At 37.0% G+C, this 15,519-nt stretch overlaps 2 protein-coding genes across 16 annotated transcripts in view; both read right to left on the bottom strand.

Moving 5' to 3' along the window:
• Positions 1 to 7,404, bottom strand: part of CMYA5 (cardiomyopathy associated 5) — a 57,093-nt gene extending 49,689 nt beyond the window's left edge. For all 6 annotated transcript variants that reach the window (XR_015742336.1, XR_015742337.1, XM_026717580.2 and 3 more), the window contains exon 1: positions 7,181 to 7,404. Coding sequence is in view for 4 of the 6 variants with exons in the window: in XM_026717580.2 (XP_026573365.1) it covers positions 7,181 to 7,284 (104 nt within the window). In the remaining 2 variants the exon portion in view is untranslated. The remainder of the gene's footprint in view (positions 1 to 7,180) is intronic.
• A 2,375-nt stretch (positions 7,405 to 9,779) lies between these two features.
• Positions 9,780 to 15,519, bottom strand: part of TENT2 (terminal nucleotidyltransferase 2) — a 40,079-nt gene continuing 34,339 nt past the window's right edge. For all 10 annotated transcript variants that reach the window (XM_026717613.2, XM_087927202.1, XM_026717604.2 and 7 more), the window contains 3 exons: positions 14,519 to 14,610; positions 13,003 to 13,082; positions 9,780 to 10,788 (listed from right to left, as the gene is read on the bottom strand). In XM_026717613.2, the coding sequence (XP_026573398.1) occupies positions 10,714 to 10,788; positions 13,003 to 13,082; positions 14,519 to 14,610 (247 nt within the window). In that variant the 3' untranslated portion in view covers positions 9,780 to 10,713. The remainder of the gene's footprint in view (positions 10,789 to 13,002; positions 13,083 to 14,518; positions 14,611 to 15,519) is intronic.

The following is a 15,519-nucleotide window of genomic DNA, read 5'->3' as shown; positions in this document are numbered from 1 at the left end:
TCAGCAGTAAGTTTCAGCCTCTTGACTTTACACAGCTTAGCTTGGCTGCTAGGCAAATAAATCTCTTAAAATCATAGTATGGTGTGTGGTATGATAAGAATTTATCTACCACACTAGAAGAAACTACATTGACCATCTGCCTCTGTCAGTGAGAGGGTGCAGATCCTTTCTTACACTGCAACAGTTTGAATTTATTACTCCTTTCCCTGTGTTTCATAGCTGAGTGGTTGAAACTATGTGATTGTTGGCTATTGAGAAAATTACTAACTTTGCCCTGAGAACTGCTATTTCTTTTCTCACCATTCATAAAGGCCACGCTTTAAATAATGTCTGTTATAGAAATGTGTGAAAATGTTTCAAACTTGTAATATTTTGAGCTAATACTTTCATTAAGGTCAGAAATTGGTTGAACATTTCCAATGAACTAAGGATACGTTTCAAGCTCCAAGAAGCTAATTTGGGTTCAGAATGGGCTATTTTGAAATCAGAAGTCTTTGAATCCAAAATATTTTGAAGGCTTTAATGTGCTGTAAATTTTGATCCTGCTTACTTAGTTCAAAGAAATGTAGAGTTCTTAAAGGTATATGAAATATCAAAACATCTTTCTGGTTACCGGTATCTTATCATATTTTCATTAACCTCGATGAGTTAAGAATACTGTATTACTACTAATAAACTATATTACTATTACTAAGGAGTCTGATGTAACATGGAACCAATCAATGTCACTTGAATCTCAGTGATCCTAAGTACTAATGGAAGAAATAACATTTATGAAAAACCATAAAAATGTTTTTCAAAATATTGACTATGTAAAATGGTGACTAAGGTGACTAGCTTAAGTAACTCTAGATCAAAATTCATTTCTCCTGTTTCTAAAATGGGTATAAAGACAGAGAGGTTCTCCAGCTCTGTCAGTCACATTGCATTGTAACGTTTATTCTGTTAGGAATCAGCATCTACAAAAACCTGGAAGCTTATATTCCTAACTACAAATGCAGAACTGAACCTCAATATATTTTCTCATGCTAAGAGCCAAGTTCTAATTTTTTGCAGGACACATTTATAATCAAATTGAACCATAATTGACAATTGTCATATTGTCATAATTGACAATATGATTATATCAATAAGGCCAATCCATAAGACACTTGTTTCTCCCCCACAAATAGCTTATTTCAAGTTATCTATATTTTAAAAATCCCTTTTAATCTGCAGATTTCTCTCCTTGAGGTTTATCAAGATCAAATCCAGGCTAGTATTCTTATTCTGAAAGCAATTCATTCAAATGACAGAGCACACTGTCTCACATTTCACAATTGGACACTGTTTAGTGTTCCAGTTCTAATCTTTGTTTGAAACCTTGTAGTTTTTTTAAAGCCATACACTTTTTTAAAGTACTATTCTATTTCCCCATTCATTATATTTCTTTTAGCAAAAATTGAACTTGGAGACTTCACAACTCAAGAAGCTGGTGCCATCAGATTGCCACCTCAAATCTTTTTATCCTACTACTTTAATTTATTTGGGGACTGAATGAAAGTTTGTTAGAGTTAAACAAGAAAACAATCTCTCTCTCTCTCTCTCTCTCTCTCTCTCTCTCTCTCTGTGTGTGTGTGTGTGTGTGTGTGTGTGATGTGGGTATATGCATGTGTGAGATTATGTATGTTCATGGGTGTATTGTAACCAATATAATACTGAAAAGGGAAAAATACAAATGTTAATCTTTTCAGTGTTATACATTTTAAAAATGATATGGTCTGAATTAAAAATTAAAGAATAAACCATATATAAATTGGAAATGGGAAAAATGTCTGGAACTTATATTTTAGGGAAATTCTAGTATTTCTTTCATTTGTCTTATATAATTCCATAATGAAAATACAGCAGAGATTGACCAGTTGTGATTATTTCTAGATCTGAAAAAAATATGATCCAATTCAGGCACACATTGTTTGAGAGTCCACAATAAAGGTCCCCAGACTTGGCAACTTTAAGACTTGTGGACTTCAACTCCCAGAATTCTCAAAGCATAGCTTGCTGGAAAATTCTAGGAATTGGTCCACAAGTCTTAAAGTTGCTAAGTTTGGGGACCTTCTACAACATTCTCTGAGAACTAACAGCCAATGGATACTTGCATTTGCTGACCACGCTCTGAAAACCTTTAGCCAATCACTGCCTGCAAAAACACCATCCAGTTATCACATCAGGAACTGAGGAACTGAGAAGTGGGACCAAGCAGGCATTCTCTGAGTAACAAGCCTAACCACATTATGATATATGGTGTAGCAAAATGCTGATGCTTCAGCACCATTGTTCACAATCTGAAACCATGGAACAGCTTAGTATGAGGTTCTGCTTGATGATGCCCAATTGGACCTACACCTGCTATGATGGAAGCCATCATAGACAAAACAATTGAAGAAATTGCTAGGAAATCCTCCAATTTGCCACTTCGTTTTGAAGCAAAAGACAAATGAATTCAAACTGATACCAGTAATCCATGGTAACTATCAGGAGATATTTAAATATACGAGTTAAATCCTGGTTTGCAGGGAATTATCCAAAAAGTATGGTGAGTACTTTCCTGTGTACATTTCTGAGGCAGAAACAGATAGCAGCAATATACTAGCTGTTGCCATGTCATTGCTTCAAGACATTTTAGGAAATACACACAGATTGAACATGTCCTGTGCCTCAGTACTCCTTGAGTTCACTTCAAAGAAAAAGCTAGGACAAATATCATTGATAGGCTCTGGGGGTGCTGCTTTCTTGATCAGCAACACCTTCTCCAATAGATTGTTCTTGATAATCTTTTTAAGAAATTAAAAGTGTGTTTATAGATTATTACAAATGCACATAACATGTGTGATTCTCTCCATCCTGGCAGCTTTTTGATATGTCCTCTGTTAGCTTTATTTTCACAAGAAAAGCAGGCAAGTTTCCCAGCTTGGTTTGGAGCCTTGTACAGTTATACGGGTGTGTGTGTGTGTGTGTGTGTGTGTGTGTGTGTGTGTCTGCTTTAGAGTTTCAGATTTATTTTTAATGAGGAATAGAAGCAGAAAGATGCTGCCAGATGCTGCATCTGGATTCCTGCTTTTTATTTCCATAATAATGAAAGCTTAATAATAATGAATGGCTTAATTAGAAGAAATATTGTCTAGGTACAATAATAGCAGCAAATCTTCATACTTTCTCTGTCATACAGATTGGCCATCCCAGCTCTATCAATTTCAGGCTATTTTATTTATTTATTTAACTAATTAATTATTACCCCTCCTTTATACCTTTGTAAGTAACTCCAGGAGGCAAACATACCTTCCTGAATTCATGGTTTCCTGAGTTTTAGCCTGGACATTAACTACTATATCAGACTGGCTATCCTGGCACATGGTCGCTGTTTAATTTTGAATGAGCCAAACTTTCCAGTGCAAAAGTATATGGAACTGGCTATCCTCGACCCTCAGGAGGGAGGAAAACATTTACAAAAGAATAACACGGTTTCTTCAAAATTGGGATTGGATCCAGGTCAATGATTGAGTTAGTTATGTGTTAGGATAGTAAAACCACATTGCCAGAGAATGTGAAGAGAACAGTGTGCCAGCTTGCCAAATGCCCCATCAGTTTCCTGCTCTAAGAGGCAAGCTTCTTTCTCAAATTGAAGCTTTCCTACACAGAGAAAACATCAGCAGGTTCATGTTCTGACCATTGACATCTTCTGATATAGAGTTCCATGCAGTCAAGACTTCTAAGCATGGAATTCAGAATACATGGAAATCAGAGAATGGGCCAGTGTAACAATATCATCTATTGCATAATATCTGCAGAGAAAGAATGACAGACATCCTCCCTCTGACAGAGAGAATTCATGTATTGATTGCAGTATACCCAATTTTTCAACCGATGGATACATCAGGAATTTCTACACAAGTTCTGCCTTGATGGCCACAATCTGTCATAAATATCAGCATATAAGACCACTGATGAAGTTACTCCTTCATCACCATCATTCCTTCATCACTGCTTCTAGCCTCTGTCCTCGTCCTCCTCCTTCTGTTAACTGGGAAAGCAGTATAGCTGCTACCATTTTTATTCTTTAAATATGTCTATGGAATTCATATACAGTCCACTGGAGATCTGCCTTTACTTTACAGCTGATCAGCTCGAAAATAAGAAGAATCTGTGCAAATTTAATATGTGTCCAGCGAGGTAACAGTGGCATGTCGTATAACTCTGTTGAATTACTGTCCTCTACCACATCTGTACAAAAATTGAATCATCTTACTGGAGCCAGGTTCCTCTGTTCCCCCCAGAAACAGCAAAGGCATTAAGGAGTGATCACAAAACAAGTAGGTATTAATGTTTTTTGGGGGGAGGTGCAGAGGAAGTGCTGATTTTGAAAAACCCCATTCTGTTTCCCCCAAAATGTAATCCTACTTTCAGCACAGGAACTGGCTGTACTGAATTTTAAGAATCTTTTAGCAGTCCCAGATTAACAGCAGACTATGATGCATCTTCTGCTCTTATGCCTCTAACTCAATTTTATCTCAGTCTACTGATAAATGTCTAGATGGATTTTGTAAAAAGCATTTATTACTATACAGAAGAAGCACACAGCAAAGTTGGGTGAGTTCCCAGAAACATCGAACATTTTTAGCAACCAACACAAGTCATTTCCATTAACCACTGCTTAGCAGAAGCTACACACACATACAGAGAATCCATTTTGCTAATTAAATTATGTACCCATAGTGCAGAACCCAATATCCTTAGTAGACTAATACAAATTAGATATTGTGAACTTATTGGCTGCAATTAAAAATGATTGTAGCAGGTTTTGTTTAAAAAAATCAAATGGTAAAATTTAAATTCATTCCCTGTTTGTAATATATGTTTATCTTTCCTCCTCCAAAAAATCTAATGCACAGCTTCTGTTAATGAAATTAAGATTATCTAATTGTAAATCCAACTAATAAAAACCAGTAGAAAGTAAGCTAATAAGCCAATTCTTCGTGTGGTTAAATCTGAGCTCATGTTTCTCCCTTATATTTATCATTTTGATGTTATTTGGCCACAACAGTTTGGTAATATTATTAGCGCACATTTTATTCTATTATAGTGTCTATACAGATAGAAACTGTAGTGAACTGCTAACATTCTGAATAGCTATATAAAGGGTTGTGCACTTAGGATTTCAATCTATGTATTAGTGTACTCACTGGGATCTATTTCTTTAATAGAATGCAGAGAATTTTATTGTTAATATAAATTATTTCTATAGCAGTAGCACTTAGACCTATATACCGCTTTAAAGTCCTCTCTAAGCGGTTTAAAGAGTCAGCATATTCCCAACAATTTGCCCCATCATTTTACCGACCTCAGAAGGATGGAAGACTGAGTCAACCTGAAGCCTGGTGAGATTTGAACTGCCAAATTGCAGGCATCTGGCAGTCAACAGAAGTAGCCTGCAGTACTGCACTCTAACCACTGCGCCACCGTGGCTCATGAGAATAATATGCTAAACCATGATAATTGAGGAACCTATTTACATGCTCAGCAAAAAAACCCTATAGTTTTCTTTCACTTATTCAAGATGCTACACATTTGATAATTATTTTTAAAAAATAATTTAATTTCAACATCTCATAAAATCAATTAAATTATTAAATACAATTAATCCTACTTGAAGGCATTCATTCCCAAACCAGAAGAACAGACAATTGTTCCTCTAACTATGTTTAAGCTACCTTTACAGATGCAACTGTTTCTTCCAACTAAATTCATGGATGGAAATAATATTTCAGATTACTTAGAACATTTATCATACCTTGAGATTAAAGCTGCCAGAAATATTTTTTTTAATTTGGTAAACATAACCTTTCAAAGTTTTGAAAGTTCTACACGATCCATATACTACTCCAGATTAGTTTTCAATACTCTTGTTTCTCTATGTGTATAGTAAACCATCTTCAAGCTATCTCTGAGACAGATACAAATCTGACATTATAGTTTCACAAGGTTAGCCCCAGAGCTTAGGGAATGTCCTAGGAAGCTGGGTCACCTGTTTTCTTTCTGGTTCTTGCACATATTTGAGATAAATGCCCCAGGTTATTCATGGTCTAAAAGAATTCAAAAAAGATTTGCAGGTATGCTTGGCAATGTATGTCTGAATGAACTGTTTTAATAAAAAAAGAATAATAATGAATTCTTGTAGAGATCAACTAATTTCGTTTACCTGATGGTAATAGGCAGAGAAGGCAGAGTCACAATAGAAAAATTTAAACTGAGGTTGGCCATTTTCCAGGAAGACTATAGTTGTATGTATATTTCTTTACAATTCCAAATTTGAGCAGGATTTCAAACACATGACTTTCAAAGTCTTCTAACTCTATAATTGCTGTTTCCCCACCCATCCACCCCCATCATAGTTTTGGCGGTGTTGATTTTACGTATTATGTGCCTTGCATAGTGTATAAATACAGAACATGCATATCAACATGGTGCCTACCGCTCTTTTAGATATTGGTTAGAATCTGGATCTATGGTTCAAGCCCATTTATTCAATGTTCTTTTCTAAATGTTATCTTTCTTTAAATGCTAAAAGTGTTGTATGTTTCAAACTCCTCCATAAAACTGTGATGGTGTTCAGATACTACCCAGGTTAAGCAAGCCATGCACAACTTGCCGGAAAGTAATTGGTTACAGACTCCAAACACAAATGGAAATGGAATTCTCTAAAAGTTACTGATCCTTTCACTCAAATGTCTCTCCCATTTTTACATCACCCAGAACCTCCTCATAATTTTCACTGAAAAAATTCAAGTCTTTCTTTTACTGTCATTTTACACTTGTACATTTTTCTCCTGTACACATATATATCTCTTAGAGTAAATTTGATTGAGATGCATTGACAACCCAGCTAGGGAGGAGGAGGAGGAGGAGGAGGAGATGCCAAATCCAAGAGTCTCAACGTCAGATCTTTAAATAGAAAAATGCCTTTGGTGCAGACAGAAACACAACCAGCTGCATTTACATTTACCATGAAAATCTCACTCATTCGTCACGCTTTTATTTCCACTAAGGCTCGCTGCATTTGCATAAAGCTCTTGCTTCTTGTCCGATTTCCCAACCATTTCTCAATCTGGCACTGATGACTTTTATTTTCTTTGAAGAACAATACCTGCTGTTAAATTCTTCACCCTGTGACCCATCCTCTTCCTCCTCTTCATCTTCCACAGAAATATCAAGTGATTCATCACATTCTGAGATGCAGTCCGCCTCCATTTCTCCCCAGGTAGTTCCTCTGCTATGTTTTTTCCCCTTCTACTCAATATTCTCCAGAGCTGCCAGAAGCAAACTGTCACCCACCACAGCTTAGTGGCTCTCCTGACTCAGGAGAAGTCTTTAAATAGAACAGAAAGTTGAAACAAACTGCTACTGCCACCTTGAACCTGAATGCTGGGTCCTAACACCACCTTGTTTCTTGGGTCAAAACATTCTAAAACAAAGGCAGCTCTGGAAGTCACTGGTCTTGATCCTGGTTTACTATAGGCTATCATTAGCCTTTAGTACCAAATAGAATTTCTCATATGCATCAAAATCAAGGGACAACTGGTTCAGATGACCTCAAATGAATATTGCAAATTCTCTTGCTGGATTCAGGAGATTGCTATCTCTACCCTGCCTTTCCAAAAAACTTCATACAACTCCAAACATTTTTTCTCATTAATTTTGTCTTGTTGAGCAATGAATAAACAACCTACTGAAATGGGTGACTGGTCACTCTTCCTATGTGCTTGCTTGCTCTTTTTCAGATTTTCCCATGTCCTATTTGTTTGTAGCTAAGCAATATGCAAGAGCCAACTGAAGTGGCTGTTTATGATGGTGAGGTTCTGCATTCTCGAGGAAACAGTCTTGTTATTGATCACTCTCAATCAATCCTTCCCTTTACATATATCTTCTAAAATAAACAGCATGTTGACATTCAAATTGTCTTTCCAAGTCATTAACTAGAAAAAGTTCTGTTTCTCAGCTGAGTCGAAGCCTATGATTACATTATGACAGGTACTCTTTGCTCCTTAATCTTGGGAGTGGTTTTTTCCTGCAGAACTATAACTGAATAGGTAGCACAATGTTGTATAAATTTAGCAACCTTTCTTACTGGTCTGTAAATAAAGCCACAACTTTGAAAATAACAAGTTCCTTACCTGCAGAAAATGGTAACTCTTACAAGAGAACGTTCTGACAGGTCGTTCTCCCCGTCCCCCAATACAAATATCCCCAGACGTACTGGACTATTAGGAAAATCTGGTTCTGTGCATTTTGGCTTACCGGTGATTGCTAATTTAGAAAACCAAAAACTAATATTGAGAATTAAATTCGTCTAGTAGAACAAATGTTAAATAGATGTGCAAACATCAGCCATGCAATTTGTCTGGACCATTTGGCAACAGTATTGCCTCTGCCTCTGTTGCCTCTTTCACACACAGTTCCCTTTTACTTTCAAGCAGCTAGATGCCCTCAGAGAAAGCTAGTACACACCCTGTGTGACTGATGAATCTAGAACCTATAATGAGGCAGAAAATAGAGAGCCAAATTCAAAAGTGGGACCATAATAGGGAGGGAGAGAAACACAGTTCTTTGAAGTAATGGTTATGTTTTACCTTTCTTCCAAGCAGTAGGCTACCAGGAAAATCACTCTTGGCAGAGCTCTAAAACGATTTGCCCAAAGTTGTGGAATTGCTCTAAGGGTTTGTGAAATTAGCTAAAGCTACAGGTTATTTTTCCTGCATTCACAATACAAAGTGGAACTTCACTACCAAAATGTTGCACTGTGTAGCTCTTTGGATGCGGCAGGATGTAAATTTAACAATTGTCTGCAACTCCTTAAGACTATCACCCAAGCCTGGGAAAAAGGCACAGCTGCTTTAAGAGTTGCATAGAGGTAGTATGTTTGTGCATGTAAACTCCAAGGGTTGCACAAATCTAATGTGCGTTGTTTTAATCTAATAAGGTCACAAATGACAAAATTGTGCATGGCTAAAAAACATGATTACCTTAGTAGCTTAAGCTAGGGAAAGAAAAGGAAAAATAAATTAAACAGCTGACTGAAAGCCCATGTAACAAAACTGCTTTATTTCCAACAGAGAAACTTTATTCCATTTAACACAATAAAATGTTTAAACTTAAAAAAAAAGCAAGGTTGATACCAATGAAAAGAAATTATTCGTTAACATATTACTTGGTCTGCAATAAATATAAGATGCACAAATTGTGCTACAGCAGATCTAAAAGAAGTCCCAAACTTTTTTAGAAAAAAAGCTAAAATGTAAGATTTGTTTTAAATCCCAAGTTATATAGCAGTTCTAATATTTACATAGAAACAATTAAAAAAAATTATTGTAGCAGTTACGATTAGCAATCATCAGTACATTATTGATACAGAAAGAAAATGTTGAGAGCCTGACTGAGGGCAAATTCACATCTTGGAGCAAAGCGCATGAGGAAGTGCAGAGGACACCTTACATTTATTTATTGTGATGCAAGGATTTTACATAGATGGGATATACAGGCAGTAGTACAACCTTTGCAGGTTTTCATTTTTTCATATTTTATATGAGAAGTGCAATTAAGGGGACCATCACTCTTGATTGTGCTTGCTTTCCATCTGTTTCACAATAGTTTAAAGCTACCGCTGGCCTGAAGAGAGTAACAAACTCCTCCTACTTCATTTCGTAAAAAGAAAAAGGACAAAAATTTAAGATCTGCAGTATCTAGGCTTTCTTTTTTGTTATGTGTTGTGTTTTATTTTTACTCCCTCAGGAAGGCACTACTATGACCACTAGAATATAGTAAACCGACACTACAGCCAAAATATTACTGAACTCCTAGTTATAAAATTTCAACTAAGGTTCCATATAAATTCTTCAAAATGACAGTAATGACATATTTGGGATCTACTAATTCAGACAACAGTTAGGGCCTCCTGTTACTGAATGTTTCCTGTGATAAAATTCTTCATATTTGGAAAATATCAAATCAAATCAAAATCAAAATATATATATTTCTCAATATTTACTTTTCTTTGTAAAGATTTTTGCTCTTGTATACAGCAGCATCTAATCAAATAGATTCTTGTATGCAATTAGCATAGGCCAAGATACAAGTCATGATTTCAATGAGAATCAGCCTGGATCAATAGGAAAAATCAGGACCAAGTTGTTAATATTGCTTAAAAGCTGGTGTTTATTACTATGGCATTAAAATTGGAATGAGCTAAAGTGCATATTATAATTAGTAGTTGTAAAGCGGAGCCTACTGGCTTGTACTTCTTACTCTTAGGAAAACTACACCATTATATTTTTTTATTATCACTGCTGGCTGTCATACATTCATCTTTCTGTTTCAGTATTTAATGTGGATGCATAAACTAGTACAATACATAGTAACAGGAAATCAAACTGCAACAGATTTTGCAAAATTCATATTATAGCAGTAGTTTATTGGTCACTGATTTAATAACTCCAGAAGCCAGTGTTCAAATTGATTTAATATCATAAAGATTGCAATCTTCTTTGAATTCTTACAAAAAATTTTCCTACCAAAAACCTGAAAGAAAAATATCTTCTTTAAAAAGTGCAGCAGGAAAGGGAGAAATATCACATCCCGGGCATCTCATGTATGCTGTATTTCAAAAGAGTCCAATTAGTGAGATCATCTTTTTTGTATAATTCCTCTTACAGGTAGTATACAGTTCAAATCCTTTCTGTCTCTCAGTCTCTGCCATGACTACGGGATAGAACAGATCATACGATTATGTTAGTACACTATGGCCATACTTTTAAAATCATACAACATCAAACAATATTAATACTCAGAATAGTAATAAAGACATATAAAATACATTAAAATGTTTCCTTTAATAAAAACTTATGATTTCTGAGAAAATTTTTTTTAATGATGTATTAAACTACTTTTAGTTTAGTTTACTTTATTTTATTGTCATTGCACCTTGTACAACGAAATCTAACACCATCTTCAGTGCACATCATGACCATGAAAATAAACACAAACACACATCCTTCACCCTCCACACATTGAACCGAAAACCCCCAACACCACATACAGCAGAATTCAAAAGAGCTACTGCCCTGGGATAGAAACTGTTTTTCAGCCTATTTGTCCTTGTTTTTATTATTCTGTACCATCTGCCAGATGGTAATAGTTCAAAAAAAGGGTTCCCAGGATGAGATGGATCTTTGAGAATGTTTTGAACCTTCTTAAGGCAGCGGGAACTATAAAGGTCTTCCAAAGAGGGGAGAGGGCAACCAATGATCTTCTGGGCAATGATGTTAACCCTCTGGAGTGCTTTCCTATCTGCCATTGTGCAATTGGCAAACCATACAGAGGTGCAGTAAGTTAAAATGCTCTCTATGGTGCAGCTGTAGAAAGTCACCAGCAGTTTTCTATTCAGTAGTTGTTTTCTGAGAAGTCTCAGGTAGTTTAATCTCTGCTGGCCTTTTTGACCAGTGCTGCAATGTGAGCACCCCAGGTCAGGTCCTCTTTTATGGTAACCCCAGAAACTTAAAACTGGCCACTTGCTCCACTCGGTCTCCATTGATAAGCAAGGGCTGGATGTCTGATCTGTTCCTTCTATAATCCACTATAAGCTCCTTGGTCTTATTGGTGTTGAGGACCAAGTTATTGTCTCTACACCACGAAAGCAACCGGTCTACCTCATCTCGGTAGGCAGACTCACACAGCCCCGGAGATGAGTGCCACCATTGTTGTATCATCTGCAAATTTAGCAATAGTATTACTAGCATGAGTGGGAATGCAGTCATGCACATAAAGAGTATAGAGTAAGGGACTCAACACACAACCCTATGGTGTACCAGTGTTAAGAATAAGGGCTGAAGAGGTATGATTACCTAATCTGACTTTGTGTGAGCGGCCAGACAGGAAATCCATAATCCAAAAGCAGATTGAATTGGAAAGTCCAAGGTCCAGAAGTTTAGACACTAGTCTATTTGGAAGAATTGTGTTAAACACAAAACTAAAATCCACAAAAAGCATCTTCACATAGCGCCCCCCCCCCGCTGTTATAGATGAGTCAGAGCAGTGTGAAGAGTGATGGCTAGTGTTCTCTGTAGATCTATTTTTTCTGTATGCAAATTGGTGTTTATCAAATGTATGCGGAAGACCAGAAATGATGTGCCGGCAGACCAATTTCTCAAAGCACTTCATGATGATAGGAGTGAGTGCCACTGGTCTCTAATCATTGAGGTTATTGACAGGGAACTTCTTTGGCAGCGGAACAATGGTGGAAGCCTTCAAACAAGATGGAATAGTCCAATTTGTAGCAAGGCTTCCCGACTATAGATGACCCTTGCCTCACAGGATTCAACCAAGGAAAGGATCCAAAACACACACAGAATCATACACACCATACATTGAAAGAAGGAGCAATGAGCTGTGTAATACACAGCGTGTAATACACCATAAGCTGTGCCGCCCAGACAGCTGATAAGCACTGTGTGCAGGTGCGCAGCATTTCAAAAAGCACCTTTTTACTGCTTTTTCAACCTCAGCTGTGCCGCGCAAAGCAGCTGAGGTTGAAAAAGCAGGAAATAAAGGTCACGTAAGAGCCCGGGCAGGCGGGTGGGCCAAACAGCAGCAGACACAGAACCAGTTCTGTGTCTGCTGCTCTGCAGAGCTACTGGTTCTATAGAGCCGGGCAAAACCGGTAGCATCCCACCCCTGAACAAAAGGCAAGATCTTGATTGACTAACTGATTATTGACAGAATGAATTCCTCATTGTCAGCCCTACACACATTTCTTCGCTTTATAAATAAAAATCAATCTATAGCCGAACAAGATGCCAAAGTAACTACTTAACTAATTCTTAAGAGTCAATCTAAAGAAAACATTTTTTTTCTTGGAACAATTGTTACATACAAATAACTTAAATAAAATATTTTATTAGATTGTATGTACATTACCTTTTGAAATTCATCTATGATAACATCAAACTTCTGTTTTTCATGTACTGCTCTAGCAGTATTTGTTCTATCAAAAGGTTCTGGAAAAATTGAATTATGTATTATTTTACTTATATTTACATACCAATTTATCTATCTATATACGTAGATGTATAAAGAAGTAGTTCTATAACTATATACCAATGGAAAATCCTGTTGGAATGATTGAGATTATTTGAAACTAATTTCACAATGCTGTTTTTAAATTTAATACATTCTATTCTGCATAGAAAAGTCAAAATAATTCAGTGCATTTTATTAACTGATTACATATCCTTTGATTACATCTATCCCTAAAGACAGAGTTTTAATTAATACACGTTTAGAATGTTTTAAAAAAATTTGCTAGTTTATTATTAAAAAGACATTTTAGCAAAAAAAAATCCCCACTTCAACAATTGAAAGCAGAACAAAAATGAAACCACATTTAAAGAGTAGTGTACTTCATAGGAATATATAGCTCCCACGCATAAGGCCTTCTATAAATAGGTGAAAACATGGCTTTCCTGAAAGCTCTTCAGAAATTATTTATAACCAGCAGTGCCAGGGTCAATTCAACATTCCTTGGGACAATGCTGACCCTCCTCCCATTCTGTACTTTCTGGAAATGGCTTGTGATTTCAAGAAGTAAATCCTCTGAAACTGGAACAATTTGGGGTGTTCTGAATAGGCTTCTGGTTTGAAGGATTAAGTTCCTGAAACCTTCCCTGGAATTCCAAGATGATTCAATATTGTCTGGAGGAAAGGTGGGCATTCCAGGGTTTTCCAGAATCTTGGCATGTGTTATATGTTGCTTCTAACTTTCTTCAGTGGAGGGCTGCTTTTATTTTGGATAAATACTTATTATTATTTAAAACAAATTAACAGAGAGGAATATAATTAGCCTGTTTAATAAAATGGTAAACATTGGTTTCCACAAATCAAAATATTAAAATACTAAATACTAAATTCCTAATCACACACAGTGAAAGAATATATAAGCCTGAGGTTCCTCATACCATGTCCTTATAATGTAGAAGTAGGCAGTCTAGGACCTATTTATTACTCTCAGCACCTCTCTACAAACATCCCCAAACTTTCCATTTAGGGGAAGTTTAAATCAAGCAAATTAAAGTACAACAAAGGTACAAAAGAGCACTTGGTGTATAGGTTAAGGCATCAGGCTAGAAATTGGGAGGGACCATGAGTTCTGTCTTAAACATAAAACCAGCTGGGGCCAGTCACTTTCTCTTAGCCCTAGGAAGAAGGCAATGGAAAATCACTTCTGAAATAAAACCATGCCAAAAAAAACTTTAAGGACTAGTCCAGACAGTTGCCTACAATCAAGGCACAAAAAAGGGGGGGAAAAGGTACTCACCTGGAAGCAAAACTAAAAGTTATAAAAATAAATAAATAAAAAACTAAAAAATGACTTTATACCAGCAGAGAATTTGTAGTTCTAGAAAACAGAAAACTATGACAAGGATGTAGAATGTACCTTCTATGCAAATGAATTTGTTTCTCCATTCAATACCATCCAGTCTTGGAATAGCTTTGCCTTCACGAACTGAAATCATCTGATTGTTCCAACTAGCAAACAGAAAGGGAAAATCGTTGTCTAAAATATTTAAACAAAATGTAATATATAAGTTGCCATGTAAAAGCTATTGGAGAATGATTTTAAAATATTAGCGTGGACTACCATCCTAGGGTGGACTACCATCCTAGAAAAGTTGGATGCAGAAATAGAAAAGTTCCGGTGTCCCTTAGAAATAGAAACATGATTGTTGGGTCCAGGAAGAGGAAATAAACCATGCAAGGCTGCTGAATTAAAATTCCATAGGACTAGGGCAGTGGTGGCTAATCTTTTGGGGCGCCTGTGCTGAAAATTGTGTGCCCACTTGTGTGTGCGTGCTCGCATGCCAGCACCCAGAAGGCAATGCGTGCAGCCCCCCCCACACCCCCAGCACATGCTCACGCGATCCCCGCCACACCACCCTTTGCCTGCACTGTGCGCCTCCCAGTTGATTTTCAGCTTCCCAGATGCTCGAGGGAAGCCACTGCAGCCTTTGGAGACTGAAAAATGGGCCCGTTTCGTCACTTCCGGTATTTCTGGAAATACAGGAAGTGATGAAATGGGCCCATTTTTTGGCCTCCCGAGGCTGCAGAGGCTTCCCTCGAGCTTCCGGGAGGCCAAAAACGGCCTCAAACGGGCCAAAAATCAGCCAGGAGGCATGTGTATGCGCAATGCAGGTAAGTTTGGTTGTGGCTCACATGCCTGCACAAATGGCTCTGCATGCCACCTGTGGAACACGTGCCATAGGTTCGCCATCACGGGACTAGGGGAAGGGGAGAACTGGCCCTTAATCCTGAACTTCTCAGGAGGTGAATGAGATATTCTGGGATTCCCTTTTTTCTAAGTGCAGTCCACAGCTTATGATTTAATCAAAGGCCTCCACAGTATATAATCACTCAAGCATCCTTCTTTCTTTAACTGAA

The sequence above is a fragment of the Pseudonaja textilis genome, chromosome 2, assembly GCF_049901715.1.
Source record: "Pseudonaja textilis isolate UNSWEBS1 chromosome 2, rPseTex1.2, whole genome shotgun sequence".
Classification (NCBI taxonomy): Eukaryota; Metazoa; Chordata; class Lepidosauria; order Squamata; family Elapidae; genus Pseudonaja; species Pseudonaja textilis.
Note: the sequence above shows the minus strand (reverse complement) of the source record. Positions and strands in the feature narration are given on the sequence as shown.